Source organism: Hylobates moloch, unplaced genomic scaffold (genome assembly GCF_009828535.3).
Source record: "Hylobates moloch isolate HMO894 unplaced genomic scaffold, HMol_V3 SCAFFOLD_13, whole genome shotgun sequence".
Lineage (NCBI taxonomy): Eukaryota > Metazoa > Chordata > Mammalia > Primates > Hylobatidae > Hylobates > Hylobates moloch.
In genome coordinates, this window is record NW_026652288.1 from 80449222 (window position 1) to 80473860 (window position 24639).

General features: G+C 41.3%; 1 protein-coding gene across 1 annotated transcript; it reads left to right on the forward strand.

The window, feature by feature from the left end:
- The first annotated feature begins 3 nt into the window (after nt 1–3).
- Nucleotides 4–22822, forward strand: LRRIQ4 (leucine rich repeats and IQ motif containing 4). Its single transcript, XM_032173969.2, has 6 exons — nt 4–182; nt 9023–10073; nt 13510–13683; nt 15505–15643; nt 18003–18199; nt 22528–22822. The coding sequence occupies exons 2-6, from the start codon at nt 9054–9056 to the stop codon at nt 22678–22680; spliced, it is 1683 nt and encodes a 560-aa protein (XP_032029860.1). The 5' UTR covers nt 4–182; nt 9023–9053; the 3' UTR covers nt 22681–22822.
- The last annotated feature ends 1817 nt before the right edge of the window (nt 22823–24639 follow it).

The following is a 24639-nucleotide window of genomic DNA, read 5'->3' on the forward strand; positions in this document are numbered from 1 at the left end:
AGCGAAGAAGCAGAGAGTAGCATCAGCACATGATAAAGGCGTAAGGCTTTGGGGGCATAAAGGGTTTTGTGCTCCCAAAGGGCGGGGCCACCAGGGAGGGCTTCTTGAAGGAGGTGACATCTGGATGGTTCAAAGGAGGCTGCCAGACGACAGAATGCTTGATGCGTTCTGGGCATGCGCAGGTACTTGAAAGTACTCAGATCAGTACAGACAGCGGGGAGGCGGGCAGGGCCAGACCCACATGTGTTACTAAAAGGCCAGGGGTTCCGTCGAGATCCTGCTGCTCCTGGCACAGAATGCCAATCACTGAAACAATGAGAATTGCCAGGGAAGAAGGCTTTAATCTGGTGCTGCAGCCGAGGAGATGGGAGATCAGTCTCAAATCTGTCTCCCCAGCCAACTAGAATCAGGGGTTTATATAGCAAGAAAAAAATGTGACTACTTGCAGGAAATCAGGAATTAGGTAGGGGTAAGGAAGAGGAGTTGGTCAACAGGAATCAGGTGGTCGCTTAGGGAATCATGATGGGTGAGGGATCTGGTGTCTCATTGTCCAGATGTGATGATCTGGTAAGTTTCATTTCCTTGACACTGAAATGGTAATAGTTTCCTTATCCCCCTTGCAGGGCATGCGATGGTGAGGCAGGAAAATTGGGTCTGGAGGTAGGGAACATAAGGCCTATTCACACTTCGGCTATAACAAGAAATATCCTCTCCACAGGGTGTACACCATAAACGACTTTGTAACCTTACTTCATCCTCTTCATTTACACAGGGCGTATTCCAGGTAACCAATGGAATCCTCTAAGGAGTATTTAAACTCCCAAAAAATTTGTAACGGGGCCTTTGAGCCCCTATGCTCGGCCCACTCCCACACTGTGGAGTGTACTTTCATTTTCAATAAATCCCTTCATTCCTTCCTTGCATTGTGCATTTTGTCCAATTCTTTGTTCAAGACGCCAAGAACTTGAACTCCTTCTACCGGTAACAATGGGGGTGTGGCTTGCTTCTTTGGTGCTCTGCTGCTCAAACCTCAAGGGGGAGCATGCAGACGGGCAGGTTGTGGGGTACGTGGGCTCCGAACCCACGGCAGCGTCTAGGGGTGAATGCTTACAGCTCGCTTCTGAAGCAAAGCCCCAGTAGGCGTGTGTTACAGGTTGCTCTTTTAGTTTTGCTGTTTATAGGCGGCTTGTGTTAATCAGCTCAGTTAGACCCTCTGTCTTATCGCAAGAACAGAGGGCTTTCTGTATCCTGGGGGTTCTGGCCTTGGTGTACCGGAAAAATCGGATCACACAGTGGGCTTAGAGAATGAGTGCAAGGTTTTATTGAATGGTGGAAGTGGCTCTCAGCAGATGGATGGGGAGCCAGAAAGGGAATGGAGTGGAAAGGTGGTTTTCCCCTGGAGTCTGGCCGCTCAGCAGCCAGACTCTCCACTGACTGCCCTGGTGAAATTCCCCTCGGTCTACACATCGTGCTGCCTGTCGATGGCCTGGCAGCGTCTGCTGGTGCCTGTCGGTGTGCTCTTCTGCTCCTCTGTTCCTCTCAATGTCCAGCCACCTGTGTGCTCCTCTGCCGGTGTGTTCCTCTCAACATCCAGCCGCTTGTGTCTGTGACTACTAGGGTCTCGGGGTATTTGTTTGTTTGTTTGTTGTTTGTTTGTTGAGACAGAGTCTCGCTCTGTGGTCCAGGCTGGAGTGCAGTGGCCTGATCTTGGCTCACTGCAACCTCTGCCTCCAAGCTTCAAGCGATTCTCCCACCTCAGCCTCCAGAATAGCTGGGATTACAGGCGCCCACCACTATGCCCAGCTAATTTTGTATTTTTAGTAGAGACAGGGTTTCACCATGCTGGCCAGGCTGGTCTCAAACTCCTCACCTCAAGTGATCCACCTGCCCCTGCCGCCCAAAGTTCTGGGATTACAGGCATGAGGCACTGTGCCTGGCCCTTTAATCCATTTTGATTTGATTTTTGTATGTGGCAAGAGATAGGGGTCTAGTTTCATTCTTCTGTGTATGGATATCCAGTTTTCCCAGAACCATTATTAAAGAAACTATCTTTTCCCCAATATATGTTACTGATACCTTTGTCAAAAACGAGTTCACTGTAGATGTATGGATTTATATCTGGGTTCTCTATTCTGTTCCATTGGTCTATGTGTCTATTTTTATGCCAGTACCATGCTATTTTGGTTACTTTAGCTCTGCAATATAATTTTACTTTAGGTAATGTGATTCCTCCAGTTTTGTTCTTTTTGCTCAGGTTAGCTTTGGCTATGTTGAGTCTTTTTGTGGTTTCATACAAATCTTAGGATTATTTTTTCTATTTCTGTGAAGAAGGTCTTTGGTATTTTGATAGGAATTGTATATAATCTGTAAATTGCTTTGGATAAAATGGACATTTTAACAATAATTATTATTCTAATCCAGAACATAAAATATCTTTCCTTTTTTTGTGTGTGTGTCCTCTTTAATTTCTTACATCAATGTTTTATAGTTTTCATTGCAGAGATCTTTTACTTCTTTGGTTGGGTTTATTCCTAGGTATTTTATTTTATTTGTAGCTACTGTAAATGGGATTATTTTCTTACTTTTTCTGGTTGTTTGCTGTTGGCATATAAAAATGCTACTGCTTTTTGTATGTTGATTTTGTATCCTACAACTTTATTGAATTTGTTTATCCATTCTAATTTTTTTTTGGTGGAGTCTTTAGGATTTTCCAAATATAAGATTATATCATCTGCAAACAAATATAATTTGGGTTTTTCTTTTCCAATGTGGATGCTCTTTATGTCTTTCTCTTCTCTAATTGCTCTATCTAAGACTTCCAGTGCTACATTGAATAATAGTGGTTAAGTTGGGCATCCTTGTGTTGTTCTGGATCTTAGACAAAAGGTTTTCAGTATTTCCTATTCAGTATGATACTACCTATGGGCCTGTTAAATATGGTTTTTATTGTGTTGAGGTATCTTCCATCTACTCCCAGTTTGTTGAGGGTTTTTATCATGAAGCGATGTTGAATTTTATCACATGTTTTTTCAGCATCAATTAAAATGATCATGTGGTTTTTGTCCTTCATTCTGTTGATAGGATGTATCACATTGATTGATATGTGTATGTTGAGCCATCCTTGCATTCCTGAGATGAATGCAACTTGGTCATGATGAATGATTTTTTTAATGTGTTGTTGAATTCAGTTTGCTAGAATTTCGTTGAGGATTTTTGCATCAAGGTCCATCAGGGACATTGCCCTACAGTTTTCTGTTTTTTTGTTCATTTGTTTGTTTTTGGTGTGTCTTTGTCTGGTTTTGGTGTCAGGGTAATACTGGCCTCATAGAATGAATTTGGAAGTAGTTTTTCCTCCTCTATTTTACAAAATAGCTTGAGTAGGATTGGTATTAGTTCTTCTTTAAATGTTTGATAAAATTCAGCATTGAAGCCATTGGGTCCCAGGCTTTTCTTTGCTAGGAGACTTTTTATTATGACTTTGATCTTTTTACTTGTTATTGGTCTATTGAGGTTTCAGATTTCTTCATGGTTCAATCTTGGTAAATGGTATATATCTAGGAATTTATCCATTTCTTCTAGGTTTCCCAATGTATTAACATATAGTTGATCCTTGGAATTTCTGCTGTATCAGTTGTAATGTCTCCTTTTTCATCTCTGATTTTATTTATTGGATCTTCTCTCTTTTTTTCTTAATCTGGCTAGAAGTTTATTGATTTTGTTCATCTTTTCAAAAAACCCAACTTTTCATTTCATTTTATTAATTTTTTGCATTGTTCTTTATTTTAATTTCATTTATTTCTGCTCTGATTTTTATTATTTCTTTTCTTCTACTTTTTTTTTTTTTTTTTTTTTTTGACAGAGTTTTGCTCTGTTGCCCAGGCTGGAGTACAGTGGCATGATCTCAGCTCACTGCAACCCTGCCTGCTGGGTTCAAGCAATTCTCCTGCCTCAGCCTCCTGAGTAGCTGGGATTACAGGCACACACCATGCCTGGCTAATTTTTGTATTTTTAGTAGAGACAGGGTTTCACCATGTTGGCCAAGCTGATCTTGAACTCCTGACCTCAGGTGATCCACTTGCCTCAGCCTCCCAAAGTGCTGGGATTACAGGCGTGAGCTATCACTCCCAGCCTTCTGCTAACTTTGAGTTTGGTTTGCTTTTACTTTTCTAGTTCTTTAAGATGCATCATTATATTGTTTATTTGAAGTTTTCCTGCTTTTTTGATGTATGCACTTATTGCTATAAACATGCCTCTTAGTACTGCTTTCACTGTATCCCATAGGTTTTGTTATGTTGTTTCCATTTTAATTTGTTTCAAGAAATTTTTAAATTTTCTTAATTTTTTCATTGACCCACTGGTCATTCAGGAGCATGTTGTTTAATTTCCACGTGTTTGTATGATTCCCAAATTTCCTCTTCTTATTGCTTTCTAGTTTTATTCCACTGTGCTCAGAGAAGATACTTAATATGATTTTGATATTTTTGGAATTTTTAAGACTTGTTTTGTGACCTAAAATATGGTCTATCCTTGAGATGATCCATGTGCTGAGGAAAAGAACGTGTATTCTGCAGCTGTTGGATGAAATGTTCTGTAAATATCTAGGTACATTTGGTCTATAGTGGAGATTAAGTCCAATGCTTCTTTCTTGATTTTCTTTCTTAATCTCTCCAATGCTGAAAGTATCCAATGCTGAAATCAACAGCCATTATTGTACTGGAGTCTATTTCTTTCTTTATCTCTAGTAATATTTGCTTTACATAACTAGGTGATCCAGCATTGGGTGCATGTATATTTATGATTGTTATATCGTCTTGCTGAATGAACCCCTTTATCATTATATAATGACCTTTTTTGTCTTTTTTTATAGCTTTTGTCTTGAGATCTATTTTGTCTGAGATATGTATAGCTACTCCTGCTTTTTTTGTTTTCCATTTGCATAGAATATCTTTTCCCATTCCTTTATTTTCAGCATATGTGTGTCTTTATAGGTGAAATGTATTTCTTGTAGGCCACAGATCGATCATTGGGTCTTGTTTTTTAAAATCCATTTAGCACCTCAAGAGCAATTCATCAGAGCCCAGCACAGCATCAAGATTTGCCCAGGAATTGCAGTCCTTGTGACCTAGACTGCCTTTCAGGTTTATTTAGAACCCCCAGAGCACTTTATCCCACAGTGGTGGGCTAGCCAGAACTCAGGTTCCACCCACTGGCATGGACAATTCCCCTCTGGCTAGGGCTGGTCTAAATGCTCCCTCCATGAGCACCACCTGAATTCTACCCGATGTTGCTTTCCACTGTGACAGGCAGCACCAAAGTCCATTCCAAAGCCCCACAGTCACTTTCCTCTCCCTCCCCGAAGCACACATATTCTCTCCGTGTGCCACATGGCTGCCACGGGGGGATGGAGGAGGGATGGTTCTGACTATCCAGGACTGTCTTTCCTACCTTCTTCAATGCCTTTTTCTTTGCTATGATGTTAAAACCAGGGACTGTAATTGCAAACCTGATCTTTGGTTCTTATAAAGGTGCTTTCTTGTGTGAATAGTTGTTCAATTTGGTGTTCCTGTTGGAGGGGATGATTGCTAGAGGGTTCTATTCAGTCATCTTGCTCTGCCTCCAGGAATTTTTTTTTTTAACAAGACGTATTTGTACAGAATTCTCTCAGCTATGACTCATTGTTGACGAATTTTCTTTCTGGTATAGGGAAGGCGTGATTCACATGCAGGGTTTTATTTCCTGTTTTCAAGGAGGGAAAGGGAAGATTAGAATACACTTCTTGCATCTGCTATTTTTCAAGTGTCTTTAGCTTAAAGTAATCCTCATACCAAAGTGGCATATTTTGGAGTGGCATATGCTGCCACTCTTTATTACCATTACATGAATTTCCAGTCTGAAGTCAATTAAGGTTACTTTTAGTTTGTTTGTGATTCACCGGTTTTTAGAAGGAAAAGATCTGCTGAGTGAAGTTTTAAGCAAAATCTTGAAATTCTTTTAACTAGAAATGGGTTTTTATGCTAACAGAGAGAGTCACACACCATATTAACCTCAGGAACCTAGTCTTATCTATCTAGTTTGTGCATAGACAGACTTGGAAACAAAAGCATCAACACTCCCTGTAAATTTGAGAGGGCTGATTAGTTTCTTAAATGATTTTCTCAGGGGTTAGAGTTACACAAAGAAAGCTAATTGTTAAACTATCCAAATCTTGGCTCCTTCAAATGAAGATGTCACAATTATTTAATTTAGAAATCACCCCACCATAATATTGGATTGTAATAATAAGTAAATTTGATCACATTTGGGTAGCAATCCCTAGAGTAAAAATGGCCAATAAAGACCAAATCTTCCCCATTCTCATTTACTGTGGCAGAATTACTGGCAAAGCTATTGCAAATACAATCTCCTTTTATTAAATCCACAAATGAACGTGAAATATGGGTGTATATATAGCTTTCAGAGGGCCGTCAAATTGATGGGGTATATGATTAAGGTGAGATAACATACACACACAATCAGATATTCTAAGCAGGTCTTATTATGGAGAAAGATGAATGTTAAGAGAAATAAGTTCTTTCATGTGTCCAGACACCCTCCTATTAATTCTAATCCACATAAATTTCTCCCAGGTGACTTTGTTGTAATGCTGCACAATAAAATCAAGTCTAAAATTTCACACCCAAGAAGAATGATTTTAATAAATGCCAGGTTTCCTGTAAATGAGTGATGTTAACAATCTAGGTGAGGTTGTGTCCAATTCTCTGCTCTTACTCCACTTCCTACCATGTTCTGAGAGGAGCTCTTTTAGTTATATAATTTCTTTATCTGGGAAACAGGGCTAATAATGATGCCTCCTGCACAGGATTATTGTGAAGATTAATTAGGTTACTTTAAGTAAAGCCTGGAATACATAATCAGTGTTCTTGGTGTTCCCCATTTTTATTTGTATTATCACCTCAGTCTACGTACTGTGGAGAATTTTCAGAAATTTGCAAGTAGGAAACTGGAGATTTTATCTTCCAGGACTGAACAGTATTAGATAAATTTAATCTGCCTGATGACTAAGTGACAAAAATGCTGGAGACAGCTAGTTTTAAACAAAATCAATGTTAAATCTTTCCTTCTCTTTAAATAACACTGTCTCGGAGCTGGTTTTGAGTCCAGGCATAAAGCAACAAGCACCTGAAGCACATAGTGTTGTGTTTTCAAGAATAGCAGTATTATGTATGGGGCTAGAAATGTATCCCCTTCATCTAGGCACTGGGCCTCTGTGATGGATAAGAGGCCCAGATACTCTAGCAGGCCTGCCTTCATCCTAAAAAGAAGTTCAAAGACGCTACCACCAACCTTGCCACTATCATGTCGTGTTGTTCTCTGCCTTTCCCCATAGACTCTGTGTGTGTGTGTGTGTGTGTGTGTGTGTGTACTAAAGACTTACTCTTCTGAAATACAATATTCACATCTTGCATTTATAAGATTTATAAGCCTAGTAGTGTAAGTCTGCTGATTTTTTTTCACTAAAGATTATCTTTAGCTCCTTGGCATTTTCATAGAAATTTTAGAATCAGCTTGTCAACTTCTACCAAAAAAGAAAAAAAAAGTTTGCTAAAATTTTGACTAACATTGTGTAAAAACTATAGATCCAATTAGGGGAATACTGACATCTTTTTTTTTTTTTTTTTTTTTTTTTTTTGAGATGGAGTCTCACTCTGGCGCCCAGGCTGGGGTGCAGTGGCGCGATCTCGGCTCACTGCAAGCTCTGCCCCCCGGGTTCACGACATCTTAGCATTACTGAATATTCTAATCCATGGACATGATTTGTCTCTCCATTTATTAGAGACTTTAATTTGTTTCTGGGTTAGGCTTTAGTTCATTTCAATTAACTGCAGTTCCAAATGTCTCACTTAGACAGAGTTAAGCTTCTTGCAGCCAGGCTTCGGTACTTAAGACCATGAAACTACAGGACCTGTCTCTGTTCTTTAGTCTGGCCTGCAATTTTCCCTGTGGCCGTTTAACCAGCCAAAGACTAATGGAAAGAACTAGTTAGTGGGGAGAACTGACTTTGCATTTGGGGCTACTCCAGATTCTAATCCACTATGCCAGCCCACACATGACTGTTAAAAGTTTGGCAGGTTTATTCTTCTCCCAGAAGTTCCTTTGCCTGTGCCTATTAAAGGGTTGTTTCTCTGCCTGACAGTCCTCAAACTTGCAAATGCCATCAGGCATGAGAGGGTCTACTCACCCGTCTCTAGTTATTTAGAAAAGGTTGGTGCATCTCTAGAATATAGTGTTTTTGTTGTTGTTGTTGTTGTTGTTTTAGCTTTCTTTGTATCTTCGACTCTCTGGTGGCTTTAAGGAATACTGTATTTTAAAATATGAGGTTTTTCCCTAGTGTTTTCTCAGTGTTATGGTAGGAGCAAGGATCTTTTGCAACCTTCTACATCCTACTGGAAACATTCAGAACAGGCATTTTTTTTTTAACTGAAATTAGGCTGGGCACAGCGGCTCATGCCTGTAATTCCAGCATTTTGGGAGGCCGAGGCAGGTGGACCTGAGGTCGGGAGTTTGAGACCAGCCTGGCCATCATGGTGAAACCCCCATCTCTACTAAAATTACAAAAAAAATTAGCTGGGCATGGTGGCGGGTGCCTGTAATCCCAGCTACTCGGGAGGCTGAAGCAGGAGAATTGAATCGCTTGAGCCTGGGAGGTGGAGGTTGTAGTAAGCCAAGAACACACCATTGCACTCCAGCCTGGGCAACACAAGCGAAACTCTGTCTCACAAATAAATAAATAAATAAAACTGAAGTTAATCTCTTTTTTTTTTTCATGTGAGTCTACGTGTTAGGGGAAGGAGTCTACACTTTAATTCTTCTAATATGAAATGCAAAAACCTAAATTTTATGTTCTGTCATAATTTCAAGCACTAAGTTAAATCAACTAGGTTTTAATTTTATTTTTCTTAAGGACAGCAAGTCTGGTGGCAGGCAAATTCTGATTTTTTTCATCCTTTTCACAATATTTCAGATTTTGAATATTTGAGCTTTTCTTCACAATAATGTCAAAACACATAAAATCAGTAGAACATTCACCTAAAATTCATCAGAGAAATGATCCACAGCACGTCAATGACAGAACATTCTTCATTGATGCCTCTAATCATAGCTTGACTGCCATACCGTTGGAGATCTTCACATTCACAGAATTAGAAGAAGTGCATTTGGAGAATAACCAGATTGAAGAAATTCCCAAGGAGATTCAGCATTTAAAGAATATCAGGGTCCTCTACCTGGACAAGAACAACCTGAGGAGCCTGTGTCCGGCGCTGGGGCTGCTGAGCAGCCTGGAGAGCCTGGACCTGAGCTACAACCCCATCTTCTCCTCCTCCCTTGTCGTCGTCAGCTTCCTCCACGCCCTGCGCGAACTCCGGCTCTACCAGACCGACTTGAAGGAAATTCCCGTCGTCATCTGTAAAAACCTCCACCATCTCGAGCTGCTCGGACTGACCGGAAACCACCTGAAATGTCTGCCCAAGGAAATAGTGAACCAGACCAAGCTGAGGGAGATCTACCTGAAGCGAAACCAATTTGAAGTTTTCCCCCAGGAGCTCTGTGTTCTCTACACCCTGGAGATCATTGACCTGGACGAGAACAAAATCGGTGCCATCCCAGAAGAGATCGGACACTTGACGGGGCTGCAGAAGTTCTATATGGCTTCTAACAACCTTCCCGTTCTGCCTGCGTCCCTGTGCCAGTGTAGCCAACTGTCAGTGCTCGATTTATCCCACAATCTCCTCCGCTCCATCCCGAAGAGCCTCGCCAAGCTCAGGAAGATGACGGAAATCGGGCTGAGCGGGAACCGCCTGGAGAAGGTGCCACGCCTCATTTGCGGGTGGACCTCGCTGCACCTGCTCTACCTGGGAAACACCGGCCTGCACAGGCTGCCGGGCTCCTTCAGGTGCCTGGTCAACTTGCGCTGCCTGGACCTAAGCCAGAACCATCTGGACCACTGCCCGATGCAGATCTGTGCGCTAAAGAACCTTGAAGTCCTGGGACTGGATGACAATAAAATAGGACAGGTACGGATTCCCTTTCTGGCTGTCACTATGTTGTCATCCAGGGTCCTTCCTGCCCTAAGTTGGTTCTGTGTCTAAACAGCAAATTTGAACTGACGTTATGGGCGAAAATCCAAGATTACGAAATATCCAACAAAGTGATACTTTGTATTACTTTCTTTTTCCCTAACAGCAGCAGTAATCATAATAGTAGCTAATGTTTATTTAGAGGGTTTATGTGCCAGTCACTGAGCTAAGTGTTTACATGGATCATCTCATTTACCTCACAACCACTGTGTCCTCAATGGTATATGAAGGAAGAGAGGGGCAGGGAGCTTAACTAACATGTCCAAGGCTACACAGCCTGTAAGTGATACAGCCGCGATTCCAGCCCACAGCTGCCAGCCTCCAGGGTCTACATTCTTTTTCTTATTTTTTTTCTCTTCCCCGAGACGGAGTCTAGCTCTGTTGCCCAGGCTGGAGTGCAGTGGTGTGATCTCGGCTCACTGCAACGTCCACCTCCCGGTTTCAAGCGGTTCTCCTGCCTCAGCCTTTCGAATAGCTGGGATTACAGGCACCTGCCACGATGCCCAGCTAATTTTTGTATTTTTAGTAGAGACGGGGTTTCACCATGTTGGCCAGGCTGGTCTCAAACTCCTGGCTTCAAGTGATCCACTTGTTTTGGCCTCACAAAGTGCTGGGATTACAGGTGTAAGCCACCATGCCTGGCCTATAATATTTGATTTAAAAAGAAAAAAAAATAGCTGTTAAGAGCAAAAGACAACTGTAGAGAGAGTAAAAAGGGGAATTTGGAAATCAGCAACTATAATCAAATAATAGGTCTGCTTTACCTGGCCATGGACACCAGTCTCACATGTTCCCTATACATTATAAAAGTCCTGGGGCCTTACAGATTTATTTTTTAAAATCTTTTTTTTTTTTTTTTGAGATGAGCTCTCGCTCTGTTGCCCAGGCTGGAGTGCAATGGCGCCATCTCCGCTCACTGCAACCTCCACCTCCCAGGTTCAAGAGATTCTCCTGCCTCAATCTCCCGAGTAGCTGAGACTACAGGTGCCTGTCACCATGCCCGGCTAATTTTTGTATTTTTAGTAGAGGCAGGGTTTCACCATATTGGCCAGGCTGGTCTCAAACTCCTGACCTTGTGATCTGCCCACCTCAGCCTCCCAAAGTGCTGGGATTACAGGTGTGAGCCACTGTGCCCGGCTGCTAAAAAATCTTTTATTTGATTTTTTATTTCTAGAACTTTTTTCCCCAAATTGCTGTGGGGTTTTAAAGCTGCCTTTCAGGAAGTAAACATTTTGATGGTAACTTGTAGATTTAGAATGAGATACTAGGACTTAATCTCTACTGATATAGCAACTCACCTTGGAGGATTTTTGAGGTTCCATGAGAGCCCATCCCTGAACTATTCCACTGCTGATGTAAGAAATTCCTTTTAGTGGGCTAAATCTGTCATTCTGCAGTTGGAGTGCAAGACTTAAAATATAAAGTACATGTGGGAAGGATAACACATTATACTGAGCCATGAATAATACCTAATCCTTTTCTGAGAGAAATTTTAAGAAATCAAACGAGCGAATCACACACAGACTGCTTGTTAACAAAAATAAGCTTCATCCAATACCAAGTTTTACCACAAGTCAAACTGCACTGAAATGTAGACATGTTAAATATTATTGTATTGAACATGATAATCTCTATGTACCATTGCTTTTTCCTCTTCAGTTATTCTGATGGGTTTTGTGTGTGTGTGTGCATTTGTCCTCCCTTCTCAATTTCCTCTCATGCTAATACCACCTTCCAATGCATTTCTCTCCTTAATGAAACATGGCCTTTAAGCCAGCTCATTATCTCTCCCTCCCCAAAGACTCAACTCATGGGTTACTAGCTCTTAAAGCCTGACTAGTAGCTTCTACTTGCCTGTGTGCATGCAAAAAATATCTGATTTTCAATGTGTACCTAGATGGATTTTATTTGTAGAGTATACTTCTATAAAAGGAGAAAACCGGGCCATGTGCGGTGGCTCACGCCTGTAATCACAACACTTTGGGAGGATGAGGCGAGTGGATCAACTGAGGTCAGGAGTTTGAGACCAGCCTGGCCAACATGGTGAAACCGCATCTCTACTAAAAATACAAAAATTAGCCAGGCATGGTGGTGGGCACCTGTAATCCCAGCTACGTGGGAGGCTGAGGCAGGAGAATGGCGTGAACCCGGGAGGCGGAGCTTGCAGTGAGCTGAGATCGCGCCACTGCATTCCAGCCTGGGCGGCAGAGCGAGACGCCGTCTCAAAAAAAGAAAAAAGAGAGATTTTTTTCCCATGTCGTTCTCATGGTCCAGAAAGAAACCGATAGACAGACATAACGGTGAAGCTGATTTTCGCTGTACTAAAGTAGGAAATCTGATGATTAGAAGTAGCCATAGAAGATAATGAGCTTTTCTTCACCAGAGGTGGTGTTTAGATACAACTGGATGGCTTGCTATAGAATGTATGCAACCACTGGATTAGAAGGTTGAAATAGAGAACCTTCTTAAGGCCTTCCAGCCCTGAAAGTGTGGCACTCTGTGAAATGCTGACCCAGTTCCCACACAGGGTACACAAGCCAAGGTATTCACTGAAAAGCAGAACATGACACAATAGGATCATAATGGAGTTCACTGAACACTGATTAGAAATGGTGTGAATATATGTTTGCCTCCAACTGAGATTTCAACTGAAGTTTCAAAATTATTAAAGCCTTTTAGGATGAAGAGTCATATCACTAAATTTATTAGTTCCAATAACTGAATTTATAATGAATATTATTATTGCAAAATTACACATAACTTTAGTATTTTTCTTTCTATAGTGTCAAGCAGTTGCCACACTACAGTCCATAAATGGCAAGAACATAGGTTAAAAATTGTTCCAATTTTTTTTTTTTTTTGAGACAGATTCTTGCTCTGTTGCCCAGGCTGGAGTACAGTGGCACAATCTCGGCTCGCTGCAACCTCTGCCTCCCACGTTCCAGAGATTCCTCTGCTTCAGCCTCCCGAGTAGCTGGGATTATAGGCACCCGCTACCACGCCCAGCTAACTTTTGTATTTTTTAGTAGAGACAGGGTTTCGCCATGTTGGCCAGGCTGGTCTTGAACTCCTGACCTCAGGTGATCCACCAGCCTTGGCCTCCCAAAGTGCTGGGATTAAAGGCATAAACCACAGAGCCCGGCCACAAAAAATTGCTCCAGTTTAAAGTGGTGCATAAAAGTAAAATCAGAGACTTTAGATCTACAAGTATAAATACTGTAATGCAGATATGTGCACAAATTTTTCATCAGTAGGAGAGGCTAAGTTACTCCACTTGTTTAGCAGTCTGCCTCAAAACCAAAAGCCCAATTTATCTCTGCTGACTGTTAAAAATAATCTTGACCTGAAACTTATCTTTTTGGAATACTTCTAGTTACCTTCAGAATTGGGCTCACTTTCAAAACTGAAGATACTTGGACTAACAGGAAATGAGTTCCTTTCCTTTCCGGAGGAAGTCCTTTCTTTAGCGTCTTTAGAGAAATTATACATTGGGCAAGACCAGGGATTCAAACTTACCTATGTGCCAGAACACATTAGGAAACTGCAGGTAAGCCTCCCCAAATGAGCAGGCTAAGAAGCACCTGCCACTGCCTCTTAAATTGGCTGAAACTGAGAAAATATGAGGTCTCCACAGGGTGAATGTAGAATCATCCATACTAGATTTCCAGCTTCAGACAAGCAATCATTTTTACATTTTGAGGTTTCCACTGTCCGTGAACAACTCTTCAACATTTCATTGTGATTGCTGTTGGATATGTCCTGCCATACTTCTTTCCACTGTGTGATTTGGTGTGTTTCATGTACAGAAATTGGGTCATATCTCTTTCCATTTAATTTCCACTTTTTATAAGTAGCCCCCTGAAAACTGGACTATTTTGAAGTTAAAGAGTATCATACAAGTGACATGCTGGGAGCCTACATTTTGGTGCCCAGGATTTCCTGTAAGGGGAAGTGTGACCTCTCTACCTGATTGGAAAAGGGAAATCATGTTGCACTAGCTTCCTGGATCTGCAGGGCTGTGAGGAATACTTGCAAAGCAACAGGATAACTTCATTCAAAGTAGCCATACTAGGGTGTCTTCATATATTCATCTTTTAAAGAACTGGTTTTTTTTTCATGTTCTTGTTTTTTTTTTTTTTTGACAGTTTCACTCTTGTTGCCCAGGCTGGAGTGCAATGGCTCACTGCAACGTCCACCTCCCGGGTTCAAGCGATTCTCCTGCCTCAGCCTCCCAAATAGCTGGGATTGCAGGCGCCCACCACCACACCTGGCTAATTTCGTATTTTTAGTAAAGACAGGGTTTTGCCATGTTGGCCAGGCTGGTCTCGAACTCCTGACCTCAGGTGATCCACCTGCCTCAGCCTCCCAAAGTGCCGGGATTACAGGCATAAGCCACTGCGTCTGACCTGCTGCACTCTTATTGATGATAAAGTAGGTGTGGGCCACCACATAACCCCAGTCATGCAATGCCATGCACAGCATAGGTAGTTCTCACTATGACACAGGGTGTCTTTTCCTAATTCTCCATTCCTTTGCCCTGTGTTCATAGAACACCTTTCATCAGCTTTTCCTTTGTACCTGTCATGCCACAATCTTAGAGTGAAGTACAAACATTAGATTTTTGCCCAGTGGAGTTGAAAATAGTGGCCGGGCGCGGTGGCTCACGCTTGTAATCCCAGCACTTTGGGAGGCCGAGGTGGGCGGATCATGAGGTCAGGAGATCGAGACCACGGTGAAACCCTGTCTCTACTAAAAAATACAAAAAATTAGCCGGGCGTGGTGGCGGGCGCCTGTAGCCCCAGCTACTCGGAGAGGCTGAGGCAGGAGAATGGCGTGAACCCGGGAGGCGGAGCTTGCAGTGAGCCGAGATCGCGCCACTGCACTCCAGCCTGGGTGACAGAGCGAGACTCCGTCTCAAAAAAAAAAAAGAAAATAGTTATTCTGAATACATTCAAACCCATTCCCTGTGCATTTTGGCTACTTTCACTGAGGCAATATTGGGTTGGTAGTTGAGGCAATTATCATTCTGTAGCAACTGCCACAGACAATTAGCTATTAAAAAGGAGTTAATGATAAATGTAGTTAAATTATTCAAATTATTTTTTCATAAAGTTCTGGTGAAACAAATAAGCACTAGATGTCTGTAGTCTCTTTTCCCTGCATAAATGGAAACTAAGTCTAATGGATTTACTCAAAAATAATTTTATGTCTTGATGATGGTCCTTTAGACATGCTTTTTCCCTTTAACTCAATGCATAATTTCCCCATTGAAAGGAAAAAAAAAAATGCATGGGCACCCACAGGTGATTCTGGTTATTATAATTAATTAATCAAGGTATATTATTATGGTACACTCATGTTATTTCAGAGTCTCAAAGAGCTATATATAGAGAACAATCATCTGGAGTACCTGCCCGTATCCTTGGGGTCAATGCCTAACCTAGAAGTTCTTGATTGCCGGCACAATTTGCTTAAGCAACTTCCAGATGCCATTTGCCAAGCACAAGGTGAGGAAACTTAGTAGATTCACAGCCTAGTAGAGTTTGTGGCCAGCATTTCCCATGGCGAATGGCTTCCTTGCTTTGCTAAAGACCGATCTCAGTGTTCAGAGAACTGACTCTATCCCATTACTTCCTTGCAGGGCTCACTTAGCGACATGGGGGAGGCCAGGTGTCCTGATTAGTATAGTTAAGAGTCTTGCAAAGGCAGTTAAGTCCTTTACTAAAATGGAAAAGTAAATAGCAACTGCTAAGAAAATTAGCATTCACCCATACATTTATTACACTACCAACAATAATTTACTGTACACTTACTATATGCCAGAATTTGGAGTTGGGATCCTGCAGTAAATTTCATCTAGGTCACTCAGTCACTTGAATAAAAGAAAAAGTATTGGTCCGGAGTGGTGAAATTAGCAGGGGACTTTCTTGGAGCTACATAATTGACCTGGAAAACTATACATGATTCCTATTTAAACAGCCAAACATTTTCCACTACACTAAGCCATTCTTCGTCTGTACATTCATCCATCCACTTAACATGCTTTTGCTGAGCACCCACTGGGACCAGATTTTAAATGTTTTTTTTCTTCTTTTTTTTTTTTTTTTTTTTTTGTGAATCCTAGGCTTATGCACAATGTTTTCAAACTATCAAACTATGGCTATTCTTTTTTTTTTTTTTTTTTTTTAAGACAGAGTCTCGCTCTGTCACTCAGGCTGGAGTGCAGTGGCACGATCTCAGCTCACTGTGAACTCCGCCTCCTGGGTTCATGCTATTCTTCTGCCTCAGCCTCCTGAGTAGCTGGGACTACAGGCGCCCACCACCACGCCCAGCTAATTTTTTTTTTTTTTGTATTTTTAGTAGAGATGGGGTTTCACCGTGTCTGCCAGGATGGTCTCGATCTCCTGACCTCATGATCTGCCCACCTCGGCCTCCCAAAGTGCTGGAATTACAGGCATGAGCCACCGCGCCCGGCCCAAACTATGGCTATTCTTTAATGAAAAAAGAATGAAGAGATATTAGAGTGGAAGCGGATGCCTACTCATAAGACATTCAAAAGTTGGGGGCAAGGCCAGGCGCAGTGCTTACGCCTGTAATCCCAGCACTTTGGAAGGCCAAGGCGGGCAGATCACCTGAGGTTAGGAGTTCAAGACCAGCCTGGCCAATATGGTGAAACCCCATCTCTACTAAAAATACAAAATTAGCTGAGTGTGATGGCACGTGCCTGTAATCCTAGCTACTTGGGTGGCTGAGGCAGGAGAATTGCTTGAATTCGGGATGCAGAGGTTGCAGTGAGCTGAGATTGCGCCACTGCACTCCAGCCTGGCGACAGGGCGAGACTCCGTCTTGAAAAATAATAAAAATAAAAAAAATTTTTTAAAAAGAAAAAAAAACTGGAGGCAAGGGGTTGTATGCAGTACTCCTTAGTAATGCTCCTGACCATAAATTTTTATCCTGTCCTTGGTCCCTGGAGGAGTGAAATATTCTCAAAATTTTTCAGTGTTTTCTATTTTTCTGTCTCTAATATTTATGGATGCTGGCTTCAACAACTTTGAATTGTTATAAAGAAGCTGTAGGCTGGGTGCAGTGGCTCACGCCTATAATGCCAGCACTTTGGGAGGCCGAGGCAGGTAGATCATGAGGTCAGGAGTTCGAGACCAGCCTAGCCAATACAGTGAAACCCCATCTCTACTAAAAATACAAAAATTAGCTGGGTGTGGTGGTGGGTGCCTGTAATCCCAGCTACTCAGGAGGCTGAGGCAGGAGAATCACTTGAACCCAGGAGGCGGAGGTTGCAGTGAGCAGAGATCACGCCACTGTACTCCAGCCTCGGTGACAGAGCTAGACTCTGTCTCAAAAAAAAAAATTAGCCAAGTGTGGTGGCTGGCACCTGAAATCCCAGCGACTTGGGAGGCTGAGGCACTTGAATCGCTTCAACCTGGGAGGCAGAGGTTGTAGTGAGCCCAGATCATGCCACTGTACTCCAGCCTGGGCAACAAAGTGAGACTGTCTCAAAAAAAAGAAAAAAAAAAAAGTCAATAGTCTGCTGACCTTAGGAACAGCAGGGTCTGAGAGTGATTTTTCCCAGTGGGCTGTCAGTTTCAGCTAAAAACTGTTGCTCTAAACAAACAAAACATTTGGAATATCTGGAGACTGAATTCTGTCCTCTTCATTATGAGAAGGAGCAAACATAGAGCTAGAACCTTTATTAGATGGTAGAAAAGTTTTGTTGGGTCTTGTGCATCCTTCCTCTCATTCCTTTTGCAAAGACAGAATTGGATCCCTCACCTACGTGGGCAGGATTAGGTGACAAGTTAATATTGTTTGTTCTAAGATTGATCCACCATTACAAAAAAATCTTTTCAGCTTTGAAAGAATTACGGCTGGAGGACAACTTGCTCACCCATCTTCCAGAGAATTTGGATTCCCTAGTGAATCTTAAGGTTCTGACACTGATGGACAATCCCATGGAAGAACCCCCAAAAGAAGTGTGTGCTGAAGGCAATGAGGCCATATGGAAATACCTCAAGGAAAACAGAAACAGGAATGTAATGGCAACAAAGGTAAAATCAGCCCAGATTCTTGATAACAGTTGCTTTAGAGGGAGTCTAATGGTAAACACATTACAGATTATCCATGGAGCAACTCCTTACCCCCTTGTCCTGCTTCTGAAAAGAGAAGTTACTTGGTAACTTTTATGTTCCCAGGGCTAAGTAAGAAGATTTTTAAATGTCAGCCCTAGCATTTTTGTCTTTTATGTCCCTTATTTCTTTGTCCAATAAGATGCCAACAAATAGGCAAAGGAAACCAAAACTTCAACATTTCAAACAATCTAAAATTCTTGGACTATTTCATTGGAATGAAAAAAGCTTGTATTAACAAAAGCAATAAAATAAGTTTGAAAAATTAGAAACAAAAGCATTTATAGATGAGAGGCTGAGCCCAGGATCCTGAGCTGCCATTAATTAGGATCAAAGGGCTGAGATCCCTGTAATTCTGCTCTAGCCCTTTGAGCCCATGGAGATGTAGGACAGGTCTGGAACGTGTCCACTTCAGCCAGTGTTCTTTATTCTCCAACTAGCCCAAGTCCCCATCACCTCACACCTGGATGACTACATAAGCCCCCTGACTATTGTCCCTGCTTCCATGCCAGCTCCCCTACAATATACCTTCTGCTCAGCAGTTGCACTGATGCTGCTAAAACATGGGCTAGAGCTCACCACTCCACTGAAATTGGCAATCCTCCATTACACTCAGAGTAAGAGTCAAGTCTTCGGTCCGTAAAACCCTCTCTCAATAGCCCTCAACCCTATCAGATCTAATGTCCTCCATTTTATGATAAATCTTTTGTGATACCTCTTTTACTATTCCAAAATAAATTCAGAGATAATAAAAACCTACAAAAGGACATAATTTAAATCAAAATAATGCCTGAGTTGCAATTTAAAGGAGAAAGAAAAGTAATTTATATACAAATATATATTTCAGGCCAGGTTCGGTGGCTCACGCCTGTAATCCCAGCACTTTGGAAGGCTGAGGTGGGTGGATCACTTGAGATCAGAAATTCGAGATCAGCCTGACCAACATGGTGAAACCCTTTCTCTACTAAAAATACAAAAATTAGCTGGGCATAGTGGTACATGCCTGTAATCCCAGCTACTCTGGAGGCTGAGGCAGGAGAATCGCTTGAACCCAGGAGGCGGGGGTTACAGTGAGCCTAGATCGTGCCACTACCCTCCAGCCTGGATGACAGCTATTAAAATAAAATAAAATAAAATAAAATAAAATAGTTATTTCAATGTGTATATGCTCAGGATGGATTACACTTGAAAGAATGAAAGTTGTGGTTTTTAATTGAATACTTCCTAAAAGCATTTTGAAAAACCGTGCACCCTCTTGCACATTCTTAAAATGATATTTAACATTGTTGGCCACAAGTTTAAATCATTGCAAAGGATGTAATTTCCAGTGAATTTTAAATGTTGACATTTTAAAATAGAGCTGTTAGACCAATATTTTAACTGTATCCAGTGGAAACTGAATATCATTATGATTTGTCAACACCAATTTACAAATACTCAAGTTATTATTTTATAGGTAGAATTTTTATATCCTATTCCTTTTCTTCTTAAACATGTACTTCCATTATACTTTCCCCTCAAAATTGATCCTAAGGTTTTATGTACACACATATAAGTCTTTCATAGATTGCTCTTTTGTACTTCTAGACAACAAAAATATTTATATAAATTAAATTTTAAAAATTTAAAAATGTATATACACTACAACTATTAGTACTATAAAATCAACTAAAACAACATAAAATTTCTTACAAATTTTAATAATTATTAGACATATAGGACTTTTTACAGCAGTTTACCAAAATGAGAGGGATTTTTTAGTATAGTTTATATATTCATGCATAAATATTGATGATTATTAGAATAACACAGGGTTTATTATAGATTCTACTCCTGTTTTTCATTTTACAGATGAAAGCCTTGAGAAACCTTGTTCACATAGATGAGTTAATGAGAACAGAAGAAGCTTTTTTTGTCTGTAATGTTTTATTTAAAAAAAAAAATGCTTCATGCATCTCTGAGCTTCTTCCAGATTTATACCCCCAAATCGATAGCAGGTCTTAGCTGACATGTCAACTAGGCTTCCCTTATTTTTCTTGAAGGTAGAATTAGAAACCACCTGTCTTGCAAAAGGATTGCTTAACCAGTCCCTAGAGTCATTCATTTTCTCATCAACACTTGGCACTTTGAATTGTCTTTTCGTGTGTGTGTGTGTCTGTGTCTGTGTCCTAATGATTTTTGGAGTCCAGGGCAATGCACCATAGTAAGATTCAGGTGGGTGCAAGGCATGCCCTTCCTCTGTGGAGCACCAAAGGGGCAACTGGGATGGGGGATCTGCAGTTCTGTTCTCGGGATGATTTTAGGAAGGGATACATCTGGAAGTTGAAGCTCAGGAAATGGACTGTCTTCAACCTATCCATGCCTGCACACCGTTGGAAAGGCTTTGTAGACCAGGGTACAGGCCACACAATTGAAGACTGCTTAACCTTAAGACAACAAAAAGCCCCATAAATGTCCAAAATGCCTCTAGAGAGCAGTGCTGTTCCCTGGATCCTGACTGGTCTGCTGTTTTCACTCCCCATCTCATCTTTCCTACTCTCACTGGGCTTCAGTCACAAGCAGATCCCTGGTGTTCTTCCAAGGACCAAGCGTGCTCCTGGCTCAGGGCCTTAACACTGGCTCTTCCTGTGCCCAGAGATGCTTCCCCCAGATATAGGCAAGATTCTGGCCCTCACTTCATTCCATCTCTGCTTAAATGTCCTTTTATCAGAGAGCCCTTCCTTGATCCACCTTATATAAAACAGCATACCCCCAGCCACCTCCTTTCATTTGTTCATTCATTCAACATTTATTGAGCTTCTACTATGTACCAGACACTGTTCTAACCATTGAGATACATCAGTGAACAAAACAAGTATTTATGTCCTCACAGTACTTAAAATCTAGTAGGAGGGAAATAAAAGCATGAAATATAAAACATAAAATTAAATACTATGTTAGAGAGTGCTACTGTGAAAAAAAAAAAAAGGTTAGCCTAAGGGGAACTGAAATTGCCAGTAGTGTGTGGAGGTGGGGAAGTGGTTGATTTAAATAAGATTGTCAGAGTAGGCCTCAATGAAAAAATGACAGTCTTAGCTTAGGCTGCCACAACAAAATACCATAGAACAGGCGGCTTAAACAACGGAAATGTATTTTCTCACAGTTCTGGAGGCTGGAAGTCTAAGGTTAGAGTATCAGCATGATTGGACTCTGGGGAAGGCCCTCTTCCTGGCCTGTAGAAGCTGACTTCTCCCTGTGTCTTCATACGACAGAAAGAGAGAGAGAGAGAGAGACTGCACTGGAGAGTGCTAACTCTCTGATGTCTCTCCTTATAAGGCCACTAATCTCATCATGAGGACCCTGCAGTTATGACCTCATCTAAATCTAATCATCTCCGCAAAGCCCCTTCTCCAAATTCATTCACACTGGGGATTAGGGCTTCAACATATGAATTTGGGGCAACACAGTTCAGTCCACAGCAATGACAATCGAGTAAACCCTTGAAGCAGCGGAGGGGTGAGCCATCTGAATACTGAGAAGAGTTCCAGGCAAACGAAGCAGCCAATGAACAGGCCCTGAGTCATAACTGTGCCTGTGCCTGTGTGTCTGAGCAGGGAGGAGGCCCGCACGGCTGGAGCAGAGTGAGCCAGGGAAAGGGGAGTTAAGAGGTTAGAGGGGTCAGGATTGGGGAGGCAGATCAGAGACGGCCTTGTAAGCCATGTAAGGACTTTGGCTTCTATTCAGAGAGAAATGGGGAGCCACTGGACAGGTATGCTACTAGAGGAGGGGTGTTGCTGGGTAGGTAGGAGGGAATAGGATCCAGGGAACAAGTGAGGGCTGGCTTTAGGCAGGAGCACAGACAGCCCAGTAAGGAGCGGGAAGGCAGGGAATAGGCACTCAGATCCCCTCACTATGCACAGTCACTCTCCGTAGCACTCATCACCGTCTGACAAATTGAACATTCATGTGTTTATTTTTCACTATCTCTTCCCTCACTGGAATGTGAGCTCCATAAAGTTGAGACAGTTATTTCTCTGCTGTTGCGCAAAAGTCTAGAACAGGCCCTGGCACATAAAAAACAATAAATGCATCTTTTTAAAAATTTGTCTGAACGTCTGGCCAATTCAGAAAGATAGAAAATAAACTTTAGAGTTCTAATCACATCCCATTCTCCACGTCTTCCAGACCACGTATCAGAATAAAGAGATTTAACAATTTCTAGTTCATTGTGATACCAGCCGATGCTGAATTTGGGTTTATCTTGTTTTCAGATTCAGGCGTGGTGGCATGGAACAATGGTACGGAAAGGATTTGGGAAATTCGGTGAACTACTAAAACCACGAAAGAAAGGAAAGACCTCTCCAAAAGATAAGAAAGGAAAGAAGGATGTAAAAGGAAAACCAGGAAAGGGAAAAAAGAAATAATCCTATAAATTGATAAATTGGGGTAATGGACCTTGATGGATTAAGAAGGCAAAATATCTAGGAATTAGATGACTACTACATTAAAATTATTCATAAAATTATGTTTATGTGTAAAAATAAATAGGTCTTACTTTTACTGAAATATTTATGGAAAAAATGATATAGCACCTTGGAATTGCTTCTAAATAATATGGGAGGGGGAGGGGAAAGTGGGTAGGAATACAAGTGAAACAAGATTGGCCATACATTGATAACTGTAGAATAAGGTGATGAGTACACAGGGGTTCATTATACTATTTGCCTACTTTTGTTTATTTATTTATTTTAAGGCAGGATCTCACTCTGTTGCCCAGGCTGGAGTGCAGTGGTGCAATCTTGGGCCACTGCAACCTCCATTTCCCAGGTTCCAGCAATTCTCATGCCTCCGCCTCCCGAGTAGCTAGGACTACAGGTGCATGCCACCACGCCTGGCTAACTTTTATATTTTTTTGGTAGAGATGGGGTTTCACCATGTTGGCCAGGCTGGTCTTGAACTCTTGACCTCAAGTGACCTGCCCGCCTTGGCCTCCCAAAGTGCTGGGATTACAGGCGTGAGCCACTGCACCCAGCCAGCCTACTTTTAAAACTTGTACTGTGAAATAATTATAGATTCACAGGAAGTTCCAAAGAAGTGTTTAGGTAGGTCCATGCACTGCTCAGCCTCCCTCAATGCTGACCTCTTTCATAACTATAGCATAATAACAAAACCAGAAGATTGACATTGGTACAATCAACAGTGCCCTCGTTTGTGTGTGTGTGTGTAATCCTATGCAATTTTGTCACATATAGCTTTGTGTAGCCACCATCACAATCAAGACACAGAATTGTTCCATTGCCACAAGTTTCCCTTGTGCTATTCCTCTGTAGCCGTATCTACTGCCTACTCCTCTCCCTATGCCTAACCTGTTCTCCAGATCCATAATTGTGTCATTTTAGGAATGTCACATAAATGTAAACACACAGTATGTAACTGGGATTGGCTTTTTTATTCAGCCTAATCCACTTGAAGTCTATCCAGCTGGGGGCATCTATCACTGGTTTGTTCCTTTCTGCTGCTGAGGAGTATTCTATAGTCCCACAGTTTGTTTAACCTTTCACTCATTGTTTCCAGTTTTTTTGCTATTGTGAACAAAGCTGCTATGAACATTCATGCACAGGTTTTTGCATATGCATAGATACTCAGGGAATTCATGGGAATGCTCATGGTATTCTTTTATATCATGTAACCCAAAATATCCCCTTTACATCATTCAAAACCTCCTCATCCTGAAAACGTTTTAATTTGGAGTAGTATTGATTTTAAATTTGCATGTCTTTCAGGCAGTGATTGCAATACTGATTATTAGTGTAGTAAGAAGAAAGCAAAACAATAATTGACTAGAGCATGTCAGAATAGAAATGTGTAGACAAACATCTCTGCCATGCAATAACTTTCATGCTCTAGCAAATCAAAAATTTCAAAAATAGTTTAGAGCAACACAAAAACTGTCATGAATGAACTAAATTAGTTTTATGAGGCAAATTCCATTTCAAAGAAATGCCTGGAGGCAATATGTTAACAATTTTTTTAAACAATAAAAGGTTTTAATTTTTTCTAACAAGATGTGTTTTTCATACTGGGTTTTAAATTTTTAATCACTTTTTACTAAGATTTATATGTCAGTGACTATCATTACTGTTCATGGTTTGTATCTGAGATAAAAGGCACCAGAATATAAAATAATAAACCATAGAAGGGTACACTTTCTGATAAAAACCTACATAGACCACATTAAGATACATACAGTAATAGTAATGATACATGAAACTATTAGACGGCTAGTGCCTTTCACGTTAGAATTACACACACACACACACACACACACACACCCCTTTATATTTAGAACATTTAACTTGTAGGAAAAGAAGGGGCAAAACATT

What these genes read in the sequence shown, in the direction of transcription:
- LRRIQ4 (XM_032173969.2), top strand. Translation starts at nt 9,054, where the DNA reads ATGTCAAAACACATAAAATCAGTAGAACATTCACCTAAAATTCATCAG. An exon ending in ATGACAATAAAATAGGACAG is followed by an intron (nt 10,074 to 13,509) that starts GTACGGATTCCC and finishes GAATACTTCTAG; the next exon opens with TTACCTTCAGAATTGGGCTC. An exon ending in GGAATGTAATGGCAACAAAG is followed by an intron (nt 18,200 to 22,527) that starts GTAAAATCAGCC and finishes TCTTGTTTTCAG; the next exon opens with ATTCAGGCGTGGTGGCATGG.